At 35.0% G+C, this 23,260-nt stretch overlaps 1 protein-coding gene across 5 annotated transcripts in view; it reads left to right on the top strand.

Annotated features, from left to right (window-relative positions):
• SANBR (SANT and BTB domain regulator of CSR) overlaps nucleotides 1–23,260 on the top strand; it is a 67,202-nt gene that overhangs the window by 5,368 nt on the left and 38,574 nt on the right. For 3 of the 5 annotated variants that reach the window (XM_069069061.1, XM_069069063.1, XM_069069059.1), the window contains exons 2-4: nucleotides 7,869–8,024; nucleotides 20,422–20,608; nucleotides 21,478–21,571. In XM_069069061.1, the coding sequence (XP_068925162.1) occupies nucleotides 7,878–8,024; nucleotides 20,422–20,608; nucleotides 21,478–21,571 (428 nt within the window). In that variant the 5' untranslated portion in view covers nucleotides 7,869–7,877. Of the gene's footprint in view, nucleotides 1–2,608; nucleotides 2,763–7,868; nucleotides 8,025–20,421; nucleotides 20,609–21,477; nucleotides 21,572–22,662; nucleotides 22,814–23,260 lie in introns of those variants that run through there. The other 2 variants (XM_069069062.1, XM_069069064.1) reach the window with 2 other exon arrangements.

Raw genomic sequence — 23,260 nt, 5'->3', positions numbered from 1 at the left:
CACCCCAGGCTTCAGGTGCACATTAGCCTAGGGGCAGGGAAGATCTTCAAAATTTACATTCTTATTACAGCATCTAAATTTATGATGGAAATATTAACTGAATTATGAGAAGACATAGACAAAAATATAATAACAAGAAACTTTAATGTCACTCTCCCAGTTTTAGACAAAACTGACAAAAACATAAAGGGGAAAATTTGAGAGTTCAAGTTGTTATGGAATTGAACAACTTGCTGGAGAAATTTCGTTTTTGTTTTTTGCCTTGTGTGATCAAGAACTCTTTCTCTGATGAAAACGAGGAGCAGGTTGTGATACCTGAAGGTAATATTAAAATAATGATGATGATGATGATGATAACTAACATTTACATAGCACCTACTATATGCGAGACATTGTGATGAGTGCTTCACAGTTATCTCATTTGATCCTCCAATAACCCTGGGAGAGGTAGGTGCTTTTATCTCCATTTTACAGAAGAAGCTGAGTCAAACAGAGGTTAAGTAACTTTTACCAGGGTTATTCAACTAATAAATGTCTGAGGCTAGTTTTGAACTCAGGTCTTCCACACTTTAGGCCTGGTGTTCTATCCACTGCCCCACCCAGCTAAAAAGTTGGAGGAGGTGAAGTTAAATAGAATTTTAAATTAAATGTTACTACTATTTAAACATGATTGCTTCTGTAGCAGTGTGACTAATGCACATAAAAAGTAAAAATTCAGTACTTAGAAATAAAAAAATCTTCCCTCCAACTGTACTTTTAAAGTACAGTTTGAACTTTTTATGACATGACCTTTTTACATTCTGATCAAGTATTCATTTAGAATTTGTATTGTGCTATAGGTATAATTGCTAGACTAAAAGTTTTCCCAGAAGTTCTTGCCAAATAAGGAGTCTTTCACCAAGTAATTTATGTTCTTAGGTTTATCAAACACTGGGTTACTGTCTTGGATTGCTGCTAGATCTAATAAATGCTTGTTGGTTCCGGTTTATCTAGTCTGTTCCACTGACCTACTTTCCTGTTACTTTGTTGTTGTTAGTCGTTTTTTCAATTGTATCTGTCTCTTTATGACCCCATTTGGGGTTTTCTTGACAGAGATACTGGAGTGGTTTGCCATTTCCTTCTCCAAAGTATTTTAAAGATAAGGAAAGTTAGGCAGAGGATGAAGTGACTTCCTCAGAGTCACACAGCTAGTACGTGTCTGAAGCCAGAAGGGAAGCTAAGTCTTCTTGCCCAAAGATCTATCCTTTGCACCACCAAGCTATCCTTCTATTATTTAACCAATACCAAATATATTTGATTACCTTTTTCTAGTATAGTCCTTTTTCATTATTTCTCTTGTGTACCATATCTTTTAGTCCTCTAAATAAATTTTTGTTACTATATCTAATTTCATACAGTGATTACTAATTGAAATGATATAGCACATTCTCTTTTTCAAATGAATCTTAGATCTCATTGATTCAGGACTAATCATCTTTAGTGATGCAAACTGTAACCCAGCCATGTCCTCCCAAAACTTGCTACAGGGGCTCCTCCCAATTTGCTGGAGGTCTTTCTTACCTTCTCCCATCATTAAAAGTGATACCAGTGGACACTTTGCCCATCTCCTCTTCTCTTCCTTGCTCTGAGAATGTGACCAGCCATGTCATATTTTCTGTTTGAACAGACCTTGGGCCATCACCTAACTGGTGTTTGCTTCAGTTTCTTCAACTATGAATTGAAGATAATAACAGCACCTGCTTCTCAGGATTGTTGTGAGGATCGAATGGGATAATATATGTAAAACTCTCATATCTTTCTGTCATGACATTCTTCACTGTTGTGAGCTACTCTCTATCGTGTATATATTGCAACTGCTCATGCCCACCTTTCCATGACCCTCGATGTCCTCTACTTTTTTGGCTATTCAGAGTTAGTATTATCTGAAGTCTTGATGCCACAGAGCAAGACTCATGAAATGTTTGTATTGGAAAGATGGACCTTTATTGTTCTGAAAGCTTGGAGTCCGTAAAAATGCCTGTCAGTTTCTCAGAAGTGATCCAACTAACTTTAACTCTTTCTCCTTTCCAGTTCTGGGTTCATTTCATTTGCCATCTCTGCTGCCAGTCCTAGGTGGAGAACCTCCATAGGGTGCCCATTCAGATACATATTGAAATCTAGACAACAGTAATTTTTTTGTATTCATTTGGTCTTTCCTCTTTAAATGGGCAAACCAAACTCCTTCAGACATATAAAATGATAAAGCTTTTGCCTAAATATAATCAATGCAGATAGAATAAGGGAAACTTAAGTGGGGAAAAGAAATCTTCCAGGAACTTCTGTAGTATCTTGGAGATTAATGCAGTCAACCCCTTGTCATCTGCAAATAGGAGGACCCACTGGGTGAGCATACATCTCCTTGTTTTATTGCTCACCTGATTATTAGAAGGTCATTTAGCAAGTTTATTTCTGTTATATCTTCCAGAAAATCTTAAATGATCTTGATATGTAGATGCAAGACACAGTGTTGTAAAAAAGACTGTAAAGCAACATTTATATTAAATTGAATGCATTTTCATAATAACAAACTATGAACACAATGGAATCTTATATTGGCTACATTTTTCAGGACAGCTATGAGATATCAAAGACGTGGTCCTTTATTGAATACAGTTTGCAAAAGCCTTCCTGTTCCCTGCTAATACCTTCATCAGAGATATCTTCAGTTTGTGTATAGATGTTCCTCATGAAGATTTTGTGTAGAAGGGAAAGTAGGCATAGAGGTAGGTAGTTGTTGATGATACACTTTGGTTTCTCTTTTTTGGGAAAAATCAGTAAGGTCTAAGTTTTTTTTTTTAGTCTTTAGCATCTTCCTGTTTTTTAATTAACATTTAAGTCTCTCAGTGCCCTCAAAATTGTACCGCCTTATCACATATCACTTTTATGTATGTTTCATCCAGTCCAGTTGCTTTTCCTGTTTTTTGTTCTCTTCAGTGCCATTTCTATTTCCTTTTTGAGCACCTTGGGAATTGTGAAGTTAGGATCCATGTATAGTAGTTACACTATCCTTGGTGGATAAAAATGATTATAATAACTTTTGTAAATCTTTTCTGTTTTTCTTCTCTTGGAATGCCCTTGAGATAGAAGCCTTTTTCTTAGGCAGCTAGGTAGTACAGTGGATAGAGTGCTTGAACAGAAGACCGGAAAGACCTGAGTTCAAATTTAGCCTCACATACTTACCAGCTATGTGACCTTGGGCAAGTCGCTTAATCTCTGCCTCAGTTTCCTTAAATATAAAGGAAGGTAATAATAGCACCTGTGTCTCAGGGTTGTTGTGAGAATCAAATGAGATAAAATAAGTAAAGCACTTAACATGGTACCCAGCATAAAATAAGTGCTTATATAAATTTAGCTATTGTTGTTGAACATCTTGCCAAGCTTTCTTTAGTCAGTATTTAATTTCCTGTATTTTACCCTCAAAATATGATGCACATCTTATCTTTTTTAAATATTTTAAGTTCTTAATGTTTTTTTATTTTGCTTTTAACTTAGAGTGTACCCAATAGACAATTGCCATTTACTAGTTATAGATGAGTTCATATTACTATTGGGGTTCTCTCATTAAATTTTTTTACTGTATTAACATGGCCAAACCGTGAACAAATGATTACCTTTCCAATTATTTATTTTTACCCTAAGTATTTTATTTAATACATTGATACATTTTAACACAACATATGTCCTAACAAACACCGAAACAAATCATTCAGCAAATTATGCCATTCTTGTCCCTCAGAGTTTCACATTATTAATAGAAAGATAGGATGTATCTTCTAACTTGGGAAGTATGCTACCACAACATCAGTCTGTTATATGACCAGACTTCTGTTCCCCTTCAGCGCTAGCTTTATTTACATTGTTTCATTCCTAGTGTTTGGACTTCCCTTGATAACGGTGTCCTCACTCTTCAAGTCCTTGAATTCTTCATATTAATCAGTCTTGTGAAGTAGTAATACCCAACTACATTCGTGTGATATACTTTATTCAACTCTAAATCTGTTGCTTTGCGGTTTTGTTTTTGGGTTTTTTTCCAATGTATTTATTTATTTTTAGTTTTCAACATTCACTTCCATAAGTTTTAAATTTTCTTCCCCTCTCTCCCCAAGATGGCTTGCAATCTGATATGGGCTCTACATGTACATTCCTATTAAACACATTTTTACATTAGTTGTGTTGCATAGAAGAATTATAACAAATGGGAGAAGCCATGAGAGAGAAAGAAAAAAACAAAACAAAAAAAGAAAATAGTCTGCTTTGCTCTGCATTCTGACTCCCTAGTTCTTTCTCTGGATGTGGATTATTGCTTTGGTTTTTATCCATTTTTAATATCCTACATTATTAAGCTATTTACCATCTCAGTTTGTTCTCCAACCCTTGGAGTTTTCTTATTACACCAGTATTATCTACAAATAGGAACAATTTTGTCTCCATTTTGTTGTACCCATTGATTTCTGACTTATTGTTATAGCTAGTATTTCTAGAGCTATGTCAAATAAGTACATAGAGCTCTCCAGGAAAACTTGTTTCACTGCTACCATAGTTTTTGCCTTGCCAAGAAACTATCATCTATGGGGCAATGAGAGGGATGAATGATCTCTCCCTGGATCCAGCAATTTTCCTTTTGAGATACATATTCCAGAAAATGCAGTTAGCCATGTTCTACACATTCATTATCTCAGTTACAGAAAAGAAAGAACTAAGTCCTCAATGAGTAATTCCTTTTTTAGGCCAGGCAAAAGAATGGCTTTTGCCATAATGCCAGACCCAAAGTTCATCTTTGGGCCATCACTCATCAGTAAAATTTCAAAGTATGTCCTGTATAAAGGCTCGATAGCCTATAAACAAAATAAATTGATTAGCTCCCTACATGTAATGTAATTGCCAAGGAAAGGCAACTTCCCAAGGTTCAAAATACCAGCATAGGTGCTCTCCATTTTATTCAGTGACAAACCAAGAACAGAGAAGGTCAAAACATGACATCATTCAAAATACAGCATTTTACTAAGGGTGATTAAATAATCTCCAAGTACTACCCCACCCCAGGACCTTCCAATCATTCAATCAATTACAAAGTCCCTGTTCTAAATACTTCTCCACCCCTAGGCTATACCTTCATTTAGTCCACCACAAAGTCCCTCTTCTCAAATGGAGATTAGTTTCCAAACATAAGTAAAGTACATTCATTTGTTCAACCACAGAACACAAAAAGGTCAAAAGTTCCCCACCCCTGGATCACAATTGAATCTACCCCAGAGTTACATCAAGTTTAAGCACAGCACTTAATACCCAAATGGAGGTCTTTTCTTCATCTTAGGCAAGTTCACTAGGCAAGTTCTCAGCAATCTTAGTTCCTGGGGAGACAAGGCCCAGCAAAGCCACAAGATACATTGCCAGTCCCTTCGTTAATTCATCCTCTCTCTGTAGAACAGTCCTAGAACCCCTGAAAACATCAGCAAAACCCTCTCCCAGGATTTCTGTAAACATACAACAAGAAAATCCTTCTTCAGGGCTTCTGAACCAACAGAAAGGTTCCCAGACCCCTGCAACAACAGCACTGTCTTTCACCAGTGAACAGTATTCACTCTGTCTGCAGGACAGTCTCCAGACCCCTGCAACAACAGCACTGTCCTTCACCAGTGGACAGTATTCACTCTCTGTCTGCAGGACAGTCTCAGGACTTCTTAACCAAAAGCCAGGTTCCAGGACTTCTTCAACAACAGGACTGTCTTTCACCAGTGGACAAATCTGGCAAAAGAACATCAAAACAGACAGACAAAGTACCAGCAAAACAGCCATGTCTCCTCAGTCCTTGGCAGCTCAGGGGGCAGGTCTCAAAAGTCCAGGGCAATTCAAAGCGGCCACCAGCAATTCTCTTACTCTCTCTCTCCCCGAGGTGCTGCTTCCAAAAAAAAGTTCTTCTGCCTCTCTCTTGTCTCTCCAAATCTACGTCACCAGCTCCTCCCAGTTCAGGACTCTCTTTTCACATCAACAAGTCCAACAAGCTCTGGGTTTTAACACAATCAATTTGAAAAACCAAGCCAATACAGGGGGAATCTTTAAATGCCATTACTATCACACTACACCAACAAAATTGTACCTCAGCATACATAAAATGCCATTAGAAGAATATGGCATTAGGTTTAATGTGCTTTCCGGATTATTGATATTGACCTTGAGCTGTCACTAACCACTTAATTTTAATACCTTGTCAGTTCTATCATTTCATCTATGTCGGTACTTTGTCCAGTGATCTTGTGTAATTCTTGTCCTTGACCTTGTCCTCTCATAAACCTTCCATAGACTATCTACCCCAATATTCTAGAGGCTTTCTATGGGTCTCTTAACATTTGTGAATGCCAGCTTAGTATTCATTTGTCCATTTATTATCTTTTGCTCTTGTAACAGAACAAATCTTTTCCAGTCACAAATTTTCCTGCATACTGTCCTTTTTTGCCCTTTGTTGCTTCCAGATTTTCATTGACAGTATGTTACATTCTACTTATGCCCACAATGTTTTTTTCCCATTGCTCTTTGGAGCACCTATAGTTTAGATTCTTTGGAGATTGTTATGTTCTTTAATTTGTAACCATATAGCATCACAGAAAAAGTATTGCCTACCATATCACCTGCTTTCACACCTTGGCCAAGCACTCTAAGAATCTTTTGACTTGTTTGCCACTGTCATGTCCTTTTGAATCTTGAACCAGGAAATTAGGAACAGGGAGAAATTAGATGCATTATTTAGTGTTCAGCAAACACAAAGTAAGGGAAGAAATAAAAGAATTAAGGGTCAGGGATTTTAGAAAACCCTGGAAAACTTAAATCTTCTTCAAGGTGTGAAGTATGAATATGAGGACAACTTGACAGTAACTAGTTGATTCTAGGACCTTTGTTTTTTAATCAGGGTGTGAGGTGCTGTGATACAGATCAAACTTGAGCATGGTATTGTGGCAAACTGGCATCTGTGACACTTCACTTATTAAATTATCAAAACTAAAGAATGTTGATTAAAAAAAAAAACCCTAAAATTTTGTCTAAGCTTTACAGAAGTATACTAATTATAATTACTCAGGCAGACTGCTTAACATTTATGCCTAATTATGCAACACAGTAACAATTATGAATATCATGGAATATCAGATTCTCTTGGTACATGTTATTTGTCATACTATACTCCATTCTCATACTTCTGAGTTTTACATCTGTTACAGCATGTTCATTTGTTTCCAACTAAAACATTAGATGAAACATTTACTTTTGAGCTACATAACATTTTTTTTTGAGCCTTCAGCCTGCACTGTTTTCTCAGTATTTGACAACTTTTGACCAGCCATCTGTGTATGCCATTCAGGACATAAATGAGCAATATTTAAGATGTTAGTCCTTTTTCTTTTTTAAGGTTAATACTTCCAAGAATAATTCAGGTTCTAAATTGTATTTTATTCTGAACATCCCACTCTTTAATGTGGGCCTAATGGTAAACTGCCTTTTGTCCTAGGATCTACCAGGCTAAATTTTGGCTCAAAACCATCAGGTTACCAACAATTGATGAATTTCACTAGCTCTTTAAACTCACAGAACTGTCAGTATTAGGCCTTATGAAGCTTGTGGTTTGTCTCAATATAAGTAATACCCATAACAAGGCAAGTCTTTAAAGTTTTAAGCTTAAGTATTTTCAATTTAAGTATTAAATACAAGTATTTGGTTTAGGTAAAATGTATTTTGCTACCAAGTAATTCTCAGGAACAAACTATTATTTTTATATATAAAACATTGAAAAACTAGGGATTTCATGTATAAATAATAATGTTTTTCTTGTCTATTCCTAGTTCTAAAAGATGAGTCGTGGATATTCAGAAAACAATAATTTTCTGTGTAATAACCAAATGGTGTTGGACATGATCCTTTATTCTCTAATTGGAGTACCTCAGCCAATCAACTGGGAAACAGTAGCAAGGCTAGTGCCTGGATTAACATCAAAAGAGGTAAAATTTCAAACCTAAAATCCAATAGTAGATAATAATAAAAAAAATAACTACCAGGATATTTTAAAATATTTGAATCATATAGGTTTTTAGATATTACAGCATGGGTATGTGTAATATGTATAAAAATGTATGCATGATAATATGTGTTACGATATACTTTAAAGTACCACGTGTCAGATTTTTACATTCAAATATTCACTTCCAAAGTATAGTAGTTTACACAATTTGATATGTTCATGAAAAGTCAAGTCCCCAGGATCCTTAAATGTCTTAGGGACTTTGGCATTTAAAGAAATCTACATCCCTGTGCAGACTATTAGGAAAAAATGTAAATTATCATCTCATAATCTCAAATTCCTTGAGATTAAGAATATTGTCTTATTATTTTTGTGTCACCCTCAGCACCTAAAAGGGTAAAAAGGTGCTCAGTAATTGTATGTTAAAATTTAAAACAGAGTTGGCTTTGGCATAGCATTAAATGATCACCTTTTATAATAGTCATTAAAATGATCAGGGCTTAGAGTGGACCACTTAATAAATGCGTGTGTGTTTCTTGAGTAACTTCTACTGAGACAAAAATAATGTGTTCTTCTTTTGGACTAATTCATTCAAAACTAAGAAATTGTTTTGAAATGAAAAAGACGGTGAGGAAGATGATTTCTTACAGTCATTGAACAAGCAAGAAAACTGATTTAACTGCATAAATTTCTCATGCTAGCATGACAGATAGCCTTTATTTTAGGAATAGAAAATTTTCACATATATAATTAAAATATGAAATATATAGTATTGTTCAAATAGTTACGTACTGCTTTTTTAGCAAGATTTTTAGAATTTGTAAGTTCCTTGTTTTAGTTAAATGTACATATGTCTTTTGTTTTTTATTACATTTTCCTTGTGTGGCAAAAATCAGCTGCAACTATCCTTGGTTAATTCATTAAATAAGAAAAGCATTCCCCTTCTATTGAAATTTATAAAATTAAAATTTATACATAATTGCTTCATTGAACTTCGGTAAATTTTCATTCTGTTTTCCAGCATAACTAAATAGTAAAGGATACCTAAAGAAATCACAGTTTAAAAAATAAAACCTACATCTCTGAATTATAGGAGAAAAATAACGATGAGTTATTTTGTGTACAAAAAGTAGATTCAATGGAATATTCTGATGATTTTAATTCTTTATACTCATATTTACATGATCATTGCTGTTTTCTAAATAGTAAAAATATTATAGAATTTTGTTATTTATCTTTAGTTCAAAATTTCATCACAACTCTTTCAGTAATTATCTAGTAACTGTTCCTTTTGGCCTTATTAAATAATTTTCTTGTTTTTTTAATAGTTTCATTTTTACTTATTACTCTAATGTCATTATAAAATATAATATCATTATAAAATTTTAATTCTGTGCAATATTAAAGGTAAGATTAATTATGTAAGTGTTTGCTTTAGAATAAAGTCTCTTGGGGCAGCTAGGTGGCACAGTGAATAGAGCACTGGCCCTGAAGTCAGAAGGACCTGAGTTCAAATCTGGTCTCAGACACCTGACACACTTACTAGCCATGTGACCTTGGGCAAGTCATTTAACCCCAATTGCCCTGCCTTCCACCCTCCAAAAAAAAAAAAAGAATAAAGTCTCTTTATATATATATATATATATATCTCACTTACTTTAACAGATCCAGCCCAAGTAAGTGGTTTGTATCTTTGGTAGGCATAGTTACTAAGTGATTTAAACTACTGAGTGCAATAAACCATTTATCCTACTCTAGTGCATATGCTGGTACTCATTTTAAAATTAGATGAAAGTATTGGCTGGAAATGCCACGTGGGTTGTTGATGTGAGTTAGTGTGTACCATAACTGTGTCTGAACTTTATTTTCTGAAAAAGAAGTGGCTCCTTCCCCTTACAAAAGCCAATCAGTCCTTCCCTTTAATTCCTTCACCAGTAGTATACCTTTACAATTGTCCCTTTTCCCCCTCCCTCTACTGACTTATTTTCTCCTGCCTAATTATCCCCCATCTTTAAAAAAAAACAAACCCTAGCTTAACCCTATCATCTCCTCAAGCTGTCTCCTACCTTTTTTTTGTCTCCTACCTTTTACAGACAGAATGCTAGAAAAAGCTGTTTTCTATACTTGTCATCTCCTCTTCCTGCCTTCTCAGTTTTTCACCTCTTACATTTAAGATTCTGACCTGATCACTCATCTGAAATTACTCTCTTCAAAGTTACCAGTATTCTCTTAAGAGCCAGATGTGGTGGTCTTTTCAGTGCCCATACTTATTGACCTCTTGAGACGTTTGAGACTTAGCCACGTTCTCCTAGAGATGGCCTGGCCACTCCTTCCTAGTATCCTTCTCTTGACCATTATCCCTCTCCTTACCTTTTCTGTGGTTATACCCCAAGATTGTCCCATAGAGAAGACCCAAAATATCTGGACCTCGCTCTGGTGAAATAAAAGAAAAGGCTATTGACTGGGAAAAGTGCTACATGGATAAATTTGTATTACTGGGATTTATTGAAGAAGGCATCTCTGGGCATGTTTACAAAGCCAGGGACAAAAATAGAGGAGAAATGTTGACCTTAAAAAAAGTGTCACTAAATAATGAAAAGGAAGGTTTCCTCATTGCAGTTATTCAAGATTAAAATTTTTCAGCAGAGGGGGAGGCTAGGTGGCTCAGTGAATAGAGCATTGGCCCTGGAGTCAGGAGGACCTGAGTTCAAATGTGGCCTCAGACACTTAATACTTACTAACCATGTGACCTTGGGCAAGTCACTTAACCCCAATTGCCCTCCAAAAAAAAAAAGCAAAATTCTTCAACAGCTTACCCATCAGAGTATTATTGATATGAAGGAAATTATTCTTTCCATTCTCAGTAACCACAGTAACTATTAGTTCAGTTATCTATACACAAGTGATTCCCATAGCTATAGATCTAGCCCTAGTCTCTTCCCTGAGTTCCAGTTCTGCATCACCTGCTACCTATTAGACATTATTCCCATCTAGACATCCTATAAATGTATTAAACTCAGACTCAAAACAAAATTTATCTTCTAAAATTTCTCTTCCTGTCTTCTCAGTGTTGAAGCCACTGCCCTTCCAGTTACCCAGGTTCACTTACAAATTTTACAAAATTACAAAGCTTACAATTTTCCTTTAATGGTCCCTCACCCCACATTGCCAGTCAGTTTCCATTCTTGTTCATTCTATCTCCCTATCTCATTCATCCACACCCTTTTCTTCACTAATAGAGCTACCATCCTAGTTGAGGTCTTCATTACCTGAACTATTGAATTTAGTAGCCTTTTAATTAGTGTCCTTGCTTCAAATGTCTACCCTCTTCATTCCTTCTTCCACACAGCTGTCAAAGTGATTTTTTTTTCTTTTTGGAGGGGGAAAGGCAGGGCAATTGGGGTTAAGTGACTTGCCCAAAGTGACACGGTGTGATAGTAATGGCAATTAAAGATTCCCCTGTATTGGCTTGGTTTTCAAATTGATTGTATTAAAACCCAGAGTTTGTTAATCCCACCTGTGGGATGGGCTTGTTGATGTGAAAAGAAAGTCCTGAAGTGGGAGGAGCTGGTGATGTAGATTTGGAGAGACAAGAGAGAGGCGGAAGTTCTTTTTGGAAGCAGCACCTCGTGGAGAGGGAGAGACTAAGAGATTGCTGGTGGCCGCTTTGAATTGCCCTGGACTTTTGAGACCTGCCCCCTGAGCTGCCAAGGACTGAGGAGACATGGCTGTTTTGCTGGTACTTTGTCTGTCTGTTTTGATGTTATTTTGCCAGATTTGTCCACTGGTGAAAGACTGTCCTGTTGAAGAAGTCCTGGAACCTGGCATTTGGTTAAGAAGGCCTGAGACTGTCCTGCAGACAGAGAGTGAATACTGTCCACTGGTGAGGGACAGTACTGAGAGTGAATACTGTCCACTGGTGAGGGACAGTACTGTTGTTGCAGGGGTCTGGAGACTGTCCGGCAGACAGAATGAATACTGTCCACTGGTGAAGGACAGTGCTGTTGTTGCAGGGGTCTGGGAGCCTTTCTGTTGGTTCAGAAGCCCTGAAGAAGGATTTTCTTGTTGTATGTTTACAGAAATCCTGGGAGAGGGCTTTGCTAATGTGTTCAGGGGTTCTAGGACTGTTCTACAGACAGAGGATAAATTCATGAAGGGACTGGCAATGTATCTTATGGCCTTGCTAAGCCTTGTCTCTCCAGGAACTAAGATTGCTGAGAACTTGCCTAGTGAACTTGCCTAAGATGAAGAAAAGACCTCCATTTGGGTATTAAGTGCTGTGCTTAAACTTGATGTAACTCTGGGGTAGATTCAATTGTGATCCAGGGGTGGGGAACTTTTGACCTTTTTGTGTTCTATGGTTGAGCAAATGAATGTATTTTACTTATGTTTGGAAACTAATCTCCATTTGAGAAGAGGGGCTTTGTGGTGGACTTAATTAAGGTATAGCCTAGGGGTGGAGAAGTATTTGGAACAGAGACTTTGTAATTGATTGAATGATTGGAAAGTCCTGGGGTGGGATAGGCCTTGGAGATGATTTAATCACACTTAGTAAATGCTGTATTTTGAATGATGTCATGTTTTGATCTTCTCTGTTCTGGGTTTGTTACTGAATAAAATAGAGAGCACCTATGCTGGTATTTTGAACCTGGGAAGTTGCCTTTGCTTGGTATTACATTACACACGGCTAGTAAGCATTAAGTGTCTGAGGCCATATTTGAACTCAAGCCCTCCAGATTCCAGGGCTGGCGCTCTATTCACTGCGCCACCTAGCTGCCCCCCAAAGTGATATTTCTAAAGCACAATTTAAATATGTTTTTCCCTGCTTACTAAACTGAAGTGGCTCCCTATGGCTTTGATCAAATATAAGTACCTTTGGTTTGGCATTATACCTCTTCATAACTTCTTTATGACTTACTTTTCTATGTATTAGTCAGTCAAGCTCTTATTAAAGTGCTTATTGTTAGGAATTGTTCTAAATGCTGGAAATACAAAGGAAAAAATTAAAAAGATCCCTATGAAGGAGTTATAGTCTAATGGGAAGAGAACATGTACTTGAATGGATATATAGAGGTAAGCTTAGAGCAGAAGGCACTAGTAACCGGGAGAGACTAAGAAGACTTCTTACAAAAGGTGGCATTTGAACTGAGTGAATCCTGAAGTAAGCCTAGAATTTTTCGAGGTAGGCGTGAGAAGGGAGAACATTCTAAGGATGGTCACATAGGTAGTGTTATGATAGCAGTGAAATGTTATGATAGAAATAGCAAGTATGCCACTGGCTGAACCATAGAGCCCATGGAAGTGATGGAATGTATAGAACTGGAAAGATAAAAAGAGTCTAAGTTGCAAAGAACTTTAAATGTCAAACAGTGGAATTTATATTTGATCTTAAAAGTAATAGGGAACCCTGGAATTTATTAAGGGGGATGGGGGAGTGAGGAATGAATTAGAACTATACTTTAAAAACATCACTTTGGCAGCTATATGGATATAAATTAAAGTGTGGAGACTCTTGAGTCAGGAAGACCAATCAGAATAGTCTAGGTATGATGTAATGAGGTCTCCAACTATGGTCCAGCCAAACTGGTCTTCTTGATGTTCCTCAGTGCCCCTCTCCTTTCCCCATGCTGGCAATAGAGCCCAACTTTAACATAATCACGGTCAAGAAATAGGCTGGGGAAAAAAGAACCTGCCCATAAAAAAGTCCACTATGGGAAGATCAAGGCACAAACTCAGAAGAAAACAATGAAATCAAAAGTGCTACAAGCAAAGCCTTGAGGGGGAAAAATGTGAATTGGACACAAACCCAACAAGAATTCCTGGAAATACATGATTTTCAGAATTAAATAAGAGGGGTAAAGAAAAAGTTAGGTCAATAAAAGAGAGCAAGGGCAGAAAATTATGAAAAAACAGCCTAGTAAAAGAGACACTAGGTGGCGCAGTAGATAGAGAGTGCCAGGCCTGGAATCAGGAAGACTCATCTTTCTGAGTTCAAATGTGGCCTCAGACATTTACTAGCTGTGTGACCCTGGGCAAGTCACTTAATCCTGTTTGCCTCTGTTTCCTCATCTGTAAAATGAGCTAGAGAAGGAAATGACAAATCACTCTGGTAACTTTGCCAAGAAATTCCCAGATGTGGTCATGAAGAATCAGACACTATTGAAAATGACTGAACAACAACAAAAAAGCACAAAAAATACTTAAGAAAATAACACCTTTAAAAATAAAATTGACCAAATGGAAAAAGAGGTATAAAACTTCCCTGAAGAAAATAATTCCTTGAAAATTACAATTGGTCAAGCAAAACTTAATGACTCCATGAGACATCAAGAAACATTATAAAAAAAAACAGTAGTGAAAAAATTAGAAGAAAATGTGAAATAGCTTATCAGAAAAACAACAGATCAGGAGCATAGCTCAATGAGAGATAACTCAAGAATTATTTACCTACCTGAAATCTATGATCAAAGAAAAAACTTAGATATATTTCAATAAATTATTTTTTTAAACGGCCTCAGTATCCTAGAATCAGAAGGTAAAATAGAAATGGAAAGAATCCATTGATCATGACCCGAAAGAAACGAAAACTACTAGAAATATTATAACCACATTCCAGAGCTCCCAAGTCAAAGAGAAATTACTTCAAACAGTCAGAAAGAAACCATTCAAATATCATGGAGCTTCAGTCAGGATCACACAGGATTTAGCAACTACCATGTTAAAAGTGCAGAGAGCTTGGAATATAATATTCTGCAAGGTAGAAGAGTTTGGATTACAACCAAGAACAACCTACCCAATAAAACTGATTATAATCCTTCAAGAGAAAAAAATGGATATTTAATGAAATAGAGGACTTTCAAGCATTCCTGATGAAAATACCAGAGCTGAATAACAAATTTGATTTTCAAATACAAGACTCAAAAGGAGGGGCAGTTAGGTGACCCAGTAAATAGAGCACCAGTCCTGGAGTCAGGAAGGACCTGAGTTCAAATCTGACCTCAGACACTTAACACACTTACTTAGCTGTGTGACCTTGGGCAAGTCATTTAACCCTAATTGCCTTGCCTTTCCCCCCTCAGAAAAAAAAAAGACTCAAAAGAAGCATAAAAAAGTAAACATGAAAGAAAAATCAAAGGGACATAATGAGGCTAAACTATTCATATTTCTATGTGGGAAGATGATACTTGTAACTTCTAAGAAGTTTAGAATTTTAGGGTAGTTAGAAAAATTCTACATAGAGTGTGAGTCAATTAAGTTGGGATAATCTAAAAACCAAATGAAGGGATATTTTGAGAGAAGGGAAAGGGATAGAACCAAGGCATGCAAGAAAGTGCTTTAACAGTGGGGGATTAGGGGGAATAATTAGGGGAGGGTAACACTTGAACCTCCCTCATCTGAATTGGTTCAAAGAGGTAAAATTCTCTCTCTCTCTCTCTCTCTCTCTCTCTCTGTCTCTCTCTCTGTCTCTCTCTCTGTCTCTGTCTCTCTCTGTCTCTGTCTCTCTCTCTCTGTCTCTCTCTCTTTCTCTCTCTCTCTGTCTCTCTCAAGGTAGAGAAATCTTTTTTACCCAGTGAGAGAAAGGGGATAAAAGGAACATTGTGATGGAGGTGAGGGTTGATGAAGGGGGCACAGAAGGGAAGGTAGTGTTCAGAAGCAAAAGAGATTTTAGAGGGACAGGATAGAGAGAGAAGGATAAACAGAAGAAAATAGGATGGAGAGAAATGCACAGTTGGTAATCAGTACTGTGAATGGATGAACTCACCTTTACATCAGAATAAGCAAATAGCAGAATGGATTAGAAATCAAAATCCAATGTTATACTGTTTATAAGAAACACATGAAACAAACATACACAGAGTAAAGATAAGAGACTGGAGCAGCATCTGTTATGCTTCAACTGAAGTATAAAAGGCAAAAGTAGCAGTCTTGATCTCAGACAAAGCAAAAATAGACCCAATTAAAAGGCATAAGCAGATACATCTTGTCAAGACTCCATAAACTATGAGTAACATCAGTAATAAGCATATGTACCAAATAGGATAACATCCAGATTCTTAAAGGAAAAACTAAATTAAATTACAGGAAGAAATAGTAAAATTATACTAGTGAAGGACCTCACCTCTACCTTCTCAGAGTTAGGGAAATCCAACCATAAAATAAGAAAGAAGTTAAAGAGGTGAATAGAATCTTAGAAAAGCTAGATATGATAGACCTCTGGAGAAAATTGAATGGCAATAGAAAGGAGTATAACTTTTTCTCAGCTGTACATAGCACATTCACAAAAACTGACCATGTATTAGGACATAAAAACCTCACAAACAAATACAAAAAAAAGCAGAAATCTTAAATGAATCTTTTTTCAGATCATAAAGCAATAAAAATTGTATTCAACAAAAGGCCATGGAATCATAGATTAAAAATTAATTGTAAAATAAATAATCTAATCCTAAAGAATGAATGGACCAAAGAATAAATCATAGAAATAATAATTTCTTTTAAAAAGAGTGACAATATGGGGTGGCCAGGTAGCACAGTGAGTAAGAGCACCGGCCCCAGTGTTGGGATGACCTGGGATCGAATCCGGGCTCATATACTTAGCACCACACCCAGAAATAACTGGCCATGTAACCCTTGAGCAAGTTACTTAACCCCAACTGCTTTAAAAAAAAGTGACAAAAATGAGACAATATTCCAAAATTTGCAGGATACAGCCAAAACAGTACTTAGGGGAAAGGTTATATAGCTAAATGTGTACATTAATAAAAGAGAGAAAGAGCATGATCAATGAATTGGGCATGCGGCTAAAAAAAAATTTAGGGGGGAAAAAGCACATTAAAAATTCCCAATTAAATACCAAAAGGGAAATCCTGAAAATCTCAAAGGAGAAATTAATAAAATTGAAAGTTAAAAAAATTAAATTAATAAGTAAAACTAGAAGATGGTTTTATTGGGGGAGGGGAATCCCAATAAAATAAATAAACCATTGGTTAATTTCTATTTTTTTTTTAAAGAAAGAAGAAAACCAAATTACCAGTATCAAAAAGGTGAATGCATCAGCCAACAAAGATGAATTAAAGCAGTTGTTAGGGGCTGTTTTGCCTAATTATATGCCACTAAAAATGACAGTCTTAATAAAATGGATGAATTTTCACAAAAATATAAACTGCCCAGACTAACAAAAGAAGAAATAGAATACTTAACTCTGTCTTAGAAAATGAAATTGAACAAGCCATCAATGAGCTCCCTAAAACAAAATCCCCAGGATTAGATGGATTCACAAGTGAATTCTACCAAACAATTAAGGAACAGTTAACCCCAGTGCCATGTAAATTATTTGAGGAAACAAGTAAAAAAGGAGTCCTACCAAATTTTTTTCTATGACACAAATGTGTGTTTAATACCTAACCCAAAAACAAAACTAAACACCAGTTTCTTTAATGAATATCAGTGCAAAAATTTTAGATAAAATACTAGGAAGGAGATAACATCAGTATATTACAAAGATCATGTAATATCACCAGGTGGGATTTATCCCAGAAATGCACATCAGGTTTAATATTAGAAGAACTATCAGCATAATTGATCATATTAATAACAAAAAAATTCATATGATTATCTTAGTAGATGCTGGAAAAGCTTCTGACAAAATGCAATACCAGAAAGCATAGGAATCAGTGGCGCCTTTCTTCAAAATTATAAGTAGTATTTAAAACCAAAAGCAAGCATTATCTGTAACAGGGATAAATATGAAACTTGGTCCCAGTAAGATCAGGGGTGAAGGTATGATGTCCATTATCACCACTATTATTCAGTATTGTAATGGAAGTGCTACCTGTAGCAGTAAGAAAAAAAAAATTGGAGGAATAAAAATAGGCAGTAAGGAAGCAAAACTATCACCTTTTGGAGATCATATGATGGTATATTTAGAGAACCCTAAAGAATCCACTAAAAAAACTAGCTGAAACAATTAGCAGAGTTTAACAATTAAATTAACAATTTAGCAGAGTTTCAGGATATAAAATAATTGCATATAAATCATCAGCAATTCTGCAGACTACCAACAAAACCCAGCAGAAACAGAAAGAGAAATTCCACTTAAAATAATGGCAGACAGTATAACATATTTGGGAATCTACCTGCCGAGACAAATCAGGGGACCATATGAATGCAGTTATAATACATTCTTCCCATAAAGACAGATCTAAAAATTTGGACAAATATTAACTGCTTGTGAGTAGGTCAAGCCAATATAATAAAAATAATAATTCTACTAAGTTAGTTTACTTATTTAGTGCGATAGCAATAAAACTACAAAAGAATTATTTTATAGAACAAGAAAAAATAGCAACACAATTTATTTGGAAGAACAAAAGATCAATAATATAAAGGGAATCAATGAAAAAAAGTGAAGCAAGGTGGTCTAGATCGTAGTACCAGATTTAAACTATGTTACAAAGTAGTAATCATGAAAACAATTTAGTACTAGCTAAGAAATAGAGTGATGGATCAACAAAACAAATTAGGTGCATAGTACACAGTGGCAAATGAACATAATAATCTGGTGTTTGATAAACCCAAAGATCCAAGCTGTTGGAGTAATTACTTATCATCTGACAAAAATTGCTGGCAAAACTAGAAAGCATTTTGGAAGAAACTATGCATAGACCAACACTTCACACTGTATACCAAGATACCGTCAAAATGGATAAATGGTTTAGACAAAATGAGTGGTTTAAGTAAATCAGAAGGAATGTGGAAAAATGTACCTGTAAATCTGTGGATAAAGGAAGAGTTTATGACCAAACATGAGATAGGATCTTGTGAAATTAAATGGATAGTTTTTGTTACATTAAATTGAAAGTGTTTTGCACAGACAAAACTAATGTACCCAAAATTAGAAGGAAAACAAGAAATTGGGGGTAAATTTATAGCAAGTTTCTCTGATAAAGGTCTCATTTTTCAAATGTACAGGGAAGCGAATGACATAAAAATATGAGCCATCCCCCAATTGTCATATGGTCAAAGGATATTAATAGGCAGTTTTCAGGAGAAGAAATCAAAGCTATAAATAGTCATACAAAAAAATGCTCTAAATTACTATTGATTAGAGAAATACAAATTAAAACTACTCTGTGATCGGCTCTAGTGGCAGAAAAGAAAAATGACAAGTGCTGGAGGAGATGTGGGAAAAATGGGACACTAATGCACTTTTGGTGGAGTGGTGAACTAATTCAACCATTCTGGAGAACAATTTGGAACTATGACCAAAGGGCTATAAAACTATGTCTCCTCTTTGACCCAGCAATACCACTACTAGGTCTGTATTCTAAAGAGATAAAAGAGAAAAGGACCCATTTATATTTTTAAAAAATTGTAGCAGCTCTTTTTGTGGTGGCGAAGGATCAGAATTTGAGGGGATACCCTTTAATTAGAGAATGGCTAAAAAAGTTGTGGTTTGATATAGTGATGGAATACTATTGTGCTGTAAGAAATAATGTGGATGATTTCAGAAAAACCTGGGAGGACTTACATGAACTTGATTCAAAGTGAAGTGAACAGAACCAGGAGAATATCATACACAGTAACAGCAATTTTTCAAGGATGATCAACTGTGAAAGATTTTGTTAGCCTAATCAAGACAGTGATCCAAGACAGTTCCAAAGGATCCATAATGAAAAATGCTATCCACATTAGAGAGAGAACGGATGAACTCTGAGTGCACATTCAAATATACTTTCTTTTAACTTATTTTTCTTACTTTTTTCTTTTCTTTTGCAATGTGGCTAATATGGAAGTCTGTTTTACATGACTTCATATGTATAATCAAGATCATGCAGCCTTCTCAAGGGGCAAAGAAGAGGCAGAATGGAGGGAGAGAATTTGGAGCTCAAATTTTTTTTTAATTCAAATGTAATTAGGAAACAATGAAATAAAAAATGTTAAAATAAAACTAAAGATTGGTTTTTGCAACTTTTTTAGAAATTAGAATGTTTTTATAAGTAAATTATGAGAATGCAGTATCAAATGTCAATTATTTTATAAGTACTAAATCACTCAAAATAATTTCAGGCTAGAATTCACTTGTTTTTATATCTTACATATAACTTTAAGGCTAAAATCCAAGTTTTTAAATTATGAAATTGCCAGCAGATGGTAGAAATACAGCAGAGGAAAATGCAGGAGGAGATGGAAAAAATTCAGTTTTGAACTTGCTTTTTAAAAAATTTAAAGGCAAACCAAAGACTTGTTTTGAAAGGAATCACAAACCTAGATTACTATCTGGTGATATTGAGTTATTGTGCATAGAATAGGAACTTATGGTACCAAGATACTTTTCCTTTACTTTCTTTACATTTCATTGTTTTTCTTCATGACAGTGTGCAAAAAGATTTGATGAACTGAAAAGCAGTGGAAGTTCACCTGTTGACAACCAGTACAGTCCTCTCATGGCAGCTGGAGGAAGTCCTGTTGAAAACTTAGCAACATACATCAAATCTTCACTCCTTGACACCCAAGGAGAGTTTCCGGAGCCACCTCTTAGACAGAATTCAGTTTCCAAAACTGGTAAGCTTTAGAATAAATCCATCATTTTTTTATCATAGTTGTTTTCCCTGAAGGTCAAGTACATTCAATACTACATCATAAGAATACAGAATTTTAATATTTCCCTATGCTTTAATATAAAGGGATTAAATCATAACCTTCTGACTTGCATCTTAAGCCTCCCATGTGTTTTTTTCCTCCTATTGGAATATGAACTCCTTGAGGGCAGGAACTATCTTTTCTAATTGTATCTTTAGCACTTAGCACATTGCCTGGCAGCACATGTATGTGCTTTTTCATTCATATTCATACTTGGTATTTCAGTTATTTTTTCTTTGGTAAGTGTTGCTTTCCTAGTTTAGAAAAGCAGCTTATCTGCTGTTCAGACCCTATACTCTGTTCAGTAGCTACATTGATTAATTAGTCATTGTTATTTAGAAAAGTTGTTTTCAGTAATGACAATCAAAACAATTACTCATATCAGATGCACTTAATACATTTTAAATGATTTTTATCTCAGTTTCAGAGTCAGAGCATTCATTAATCTAAAACAGTTCCTTCTAGGAAGAAAGAAATCTGTTATTCTTTAGTAACTGTTAGCTATTAGTTTATTTTATGTCCATAAAACTCCCTTTTAGTTCCTACCATATAAAAATAATACTGAAGCATTATTTAGAAAAATGACTTGCCTTCATTAGCAGTTCCTTTTCTCTATTATGGTGCTTTCAAGCACTCTTGGAAAAAATTAGGAAGAATGCCAGCTGACGTATAGTGCCTTTAGTTTGTGTTTGGTTATGAAAGCATATTTTTCTCTACTGCTACTCAATACATCAAAAATCAAGATAAATTACAAACTCTTAACATTTTTTTTATCTGTTTCTATATTTAAGGAAGACCTAATATAGCTTCCACAAGGAATTGTTCTTCAGAAAATGAAAACTGTACTGCTCATAAAGATGGAGAAAAGGCTGATGAAACAGAAGGGTAGGAGGCTGGTTGTTCATTAGATAAGAATAATATTACTTTTAAATTATAAGGTATATAATAGAAATTTTCATGAGTCCCTTACTACAATATAGAGATATTAAATTATAATATCATTACCAAAACTTAGTTTCAGATCATCCTGTGCAAAATTTATATCTGTTAGCGAAGTGAGCTTTATTTTTACATTTATAGTTGTTGCAAATATAAATTAAAACTTTGAAGAGTAACTGAAAGAATCTAAAGAATTTTTTTTTTATCTCATTGACTTTATAAGTGGTAAGCCTAGATTTGATTTCATTAACTCTCACCACATTAGTTTTTGATTGAAATATCTAGCTGCCATATAATGTGTGATGGAAATTTTCATGGAGTTTAACTGAATGACATTCAGACTTAATGCCAAACTCTTTTTACTGAATTTCACTAATAATTTATAGTTCTCAACTAATATTTATGTCTTGCATCTAACTTTGGGAAAAATTGTTAAATTATGAAAACAGATTTTTCATAATTATCATTTATTTTGACTGATAGAAACAATTTTAAATTATAATTTTTCCTTAAATCATTGATTGATTTTTTTTTTCATTTAAAAATCTCGGATTTGTCAAATCCTATCCCTTTGGATTTTTTTTTCTAGTACTCTTGGGGGAGAGCGAGGGGCAGTGGGGGTGGCTATTCATCCAGATTGCCATACAGTCATTCAAAGACACAGTATTGATGACTTATATTATTCAGTAAATCTGTTCCTGTTCCAATATTCCTTTTATAGAGTAACACAAAACAAGATTTGTCTTGAAACTGATGTTTTTAACTTTTTTAATGATAAAATCTTCAGAGTAAAGAAAATTTAAAAATTAGGTAATGTGTTAAAATTAACTTTCTATTTCATCAACTAAATTAACATGTATTTTTAAAATATATTTATTAATATTTTGCTTTGAAATGTTAACTCTTAAATACATCAGCTGTTTCATGTGTAATCCTTATGAATCAGTACAGAAAGGTAGACTTTATAGGATCATAGCTCTAGAGCCAGAAGGGATGTTAGAAGTTATCTAGTATAATCCCCTCATTTTACACATAAGGAAACTGAGCCCCGGGGAGATGAAACCCAAGGTCACAAAAGTAGTGAGCATCAGAGGTGAGGTTTGAATTCATGTCCTCTGACTCCAGAACCATTGCTTTTTCCACTGTACCACACTGTCGTCTCATTGTTTAACCTCCTTTTTCAAAAAGGTAAGTAAGTCTCTTAAGTATTTTTTCTTTTATTTTTTATAACCATTTACTCTGTGATCTTTTCAGTGTGGGTAGTACTCCCCCTATCCCAGAAATATTTAGAAAGTAGATCAAAACCAATCTTTGCCTTCCCATCCTTTGTGACTCTTGTCTTTGTCCTTATATTTCCTAAACCGATTTTAAAATTTATGTTCTTTTCCATTTTAAAACAGTAACAAAGGATTTTAAGTATATAATTCTCTTCTTCCTTCATTTATTTATCTCCCTCCTCCTATAATTGTTTGACATCCTTATTTAAGAAACTTGAGGTTTATGTTCATGCCAATAATTATTTAATTACTTAATTTCTCTGTTCTGTTTTATAAAGTTGAAACACTAATTTCTTTGAAAAGTCTAGCTTAAAATAGGATACATTTAATTAATTGTGTTAATTGCTAATAACCAAAA

This window comes from Petaurus breviceps, unplaced genomic scaffold (assembly GCF_028583685.1).
Source record: "Petaurus breviceps papuanus isolate PSGF00001 unplaced genomic scaffold, PetGlider_PUasm1.0 90775, whole genome shotgun sequence".
NCBI classification, from domain to species: Eukaryota; Metazoa; Chordata; class Mammalia; order Diprotodontia; family Petauridae; genus Petaurus; species Petaurus breviceps.
This window is presented reverse-complemented; position numbering and strand designations above follow the sequence as displayed.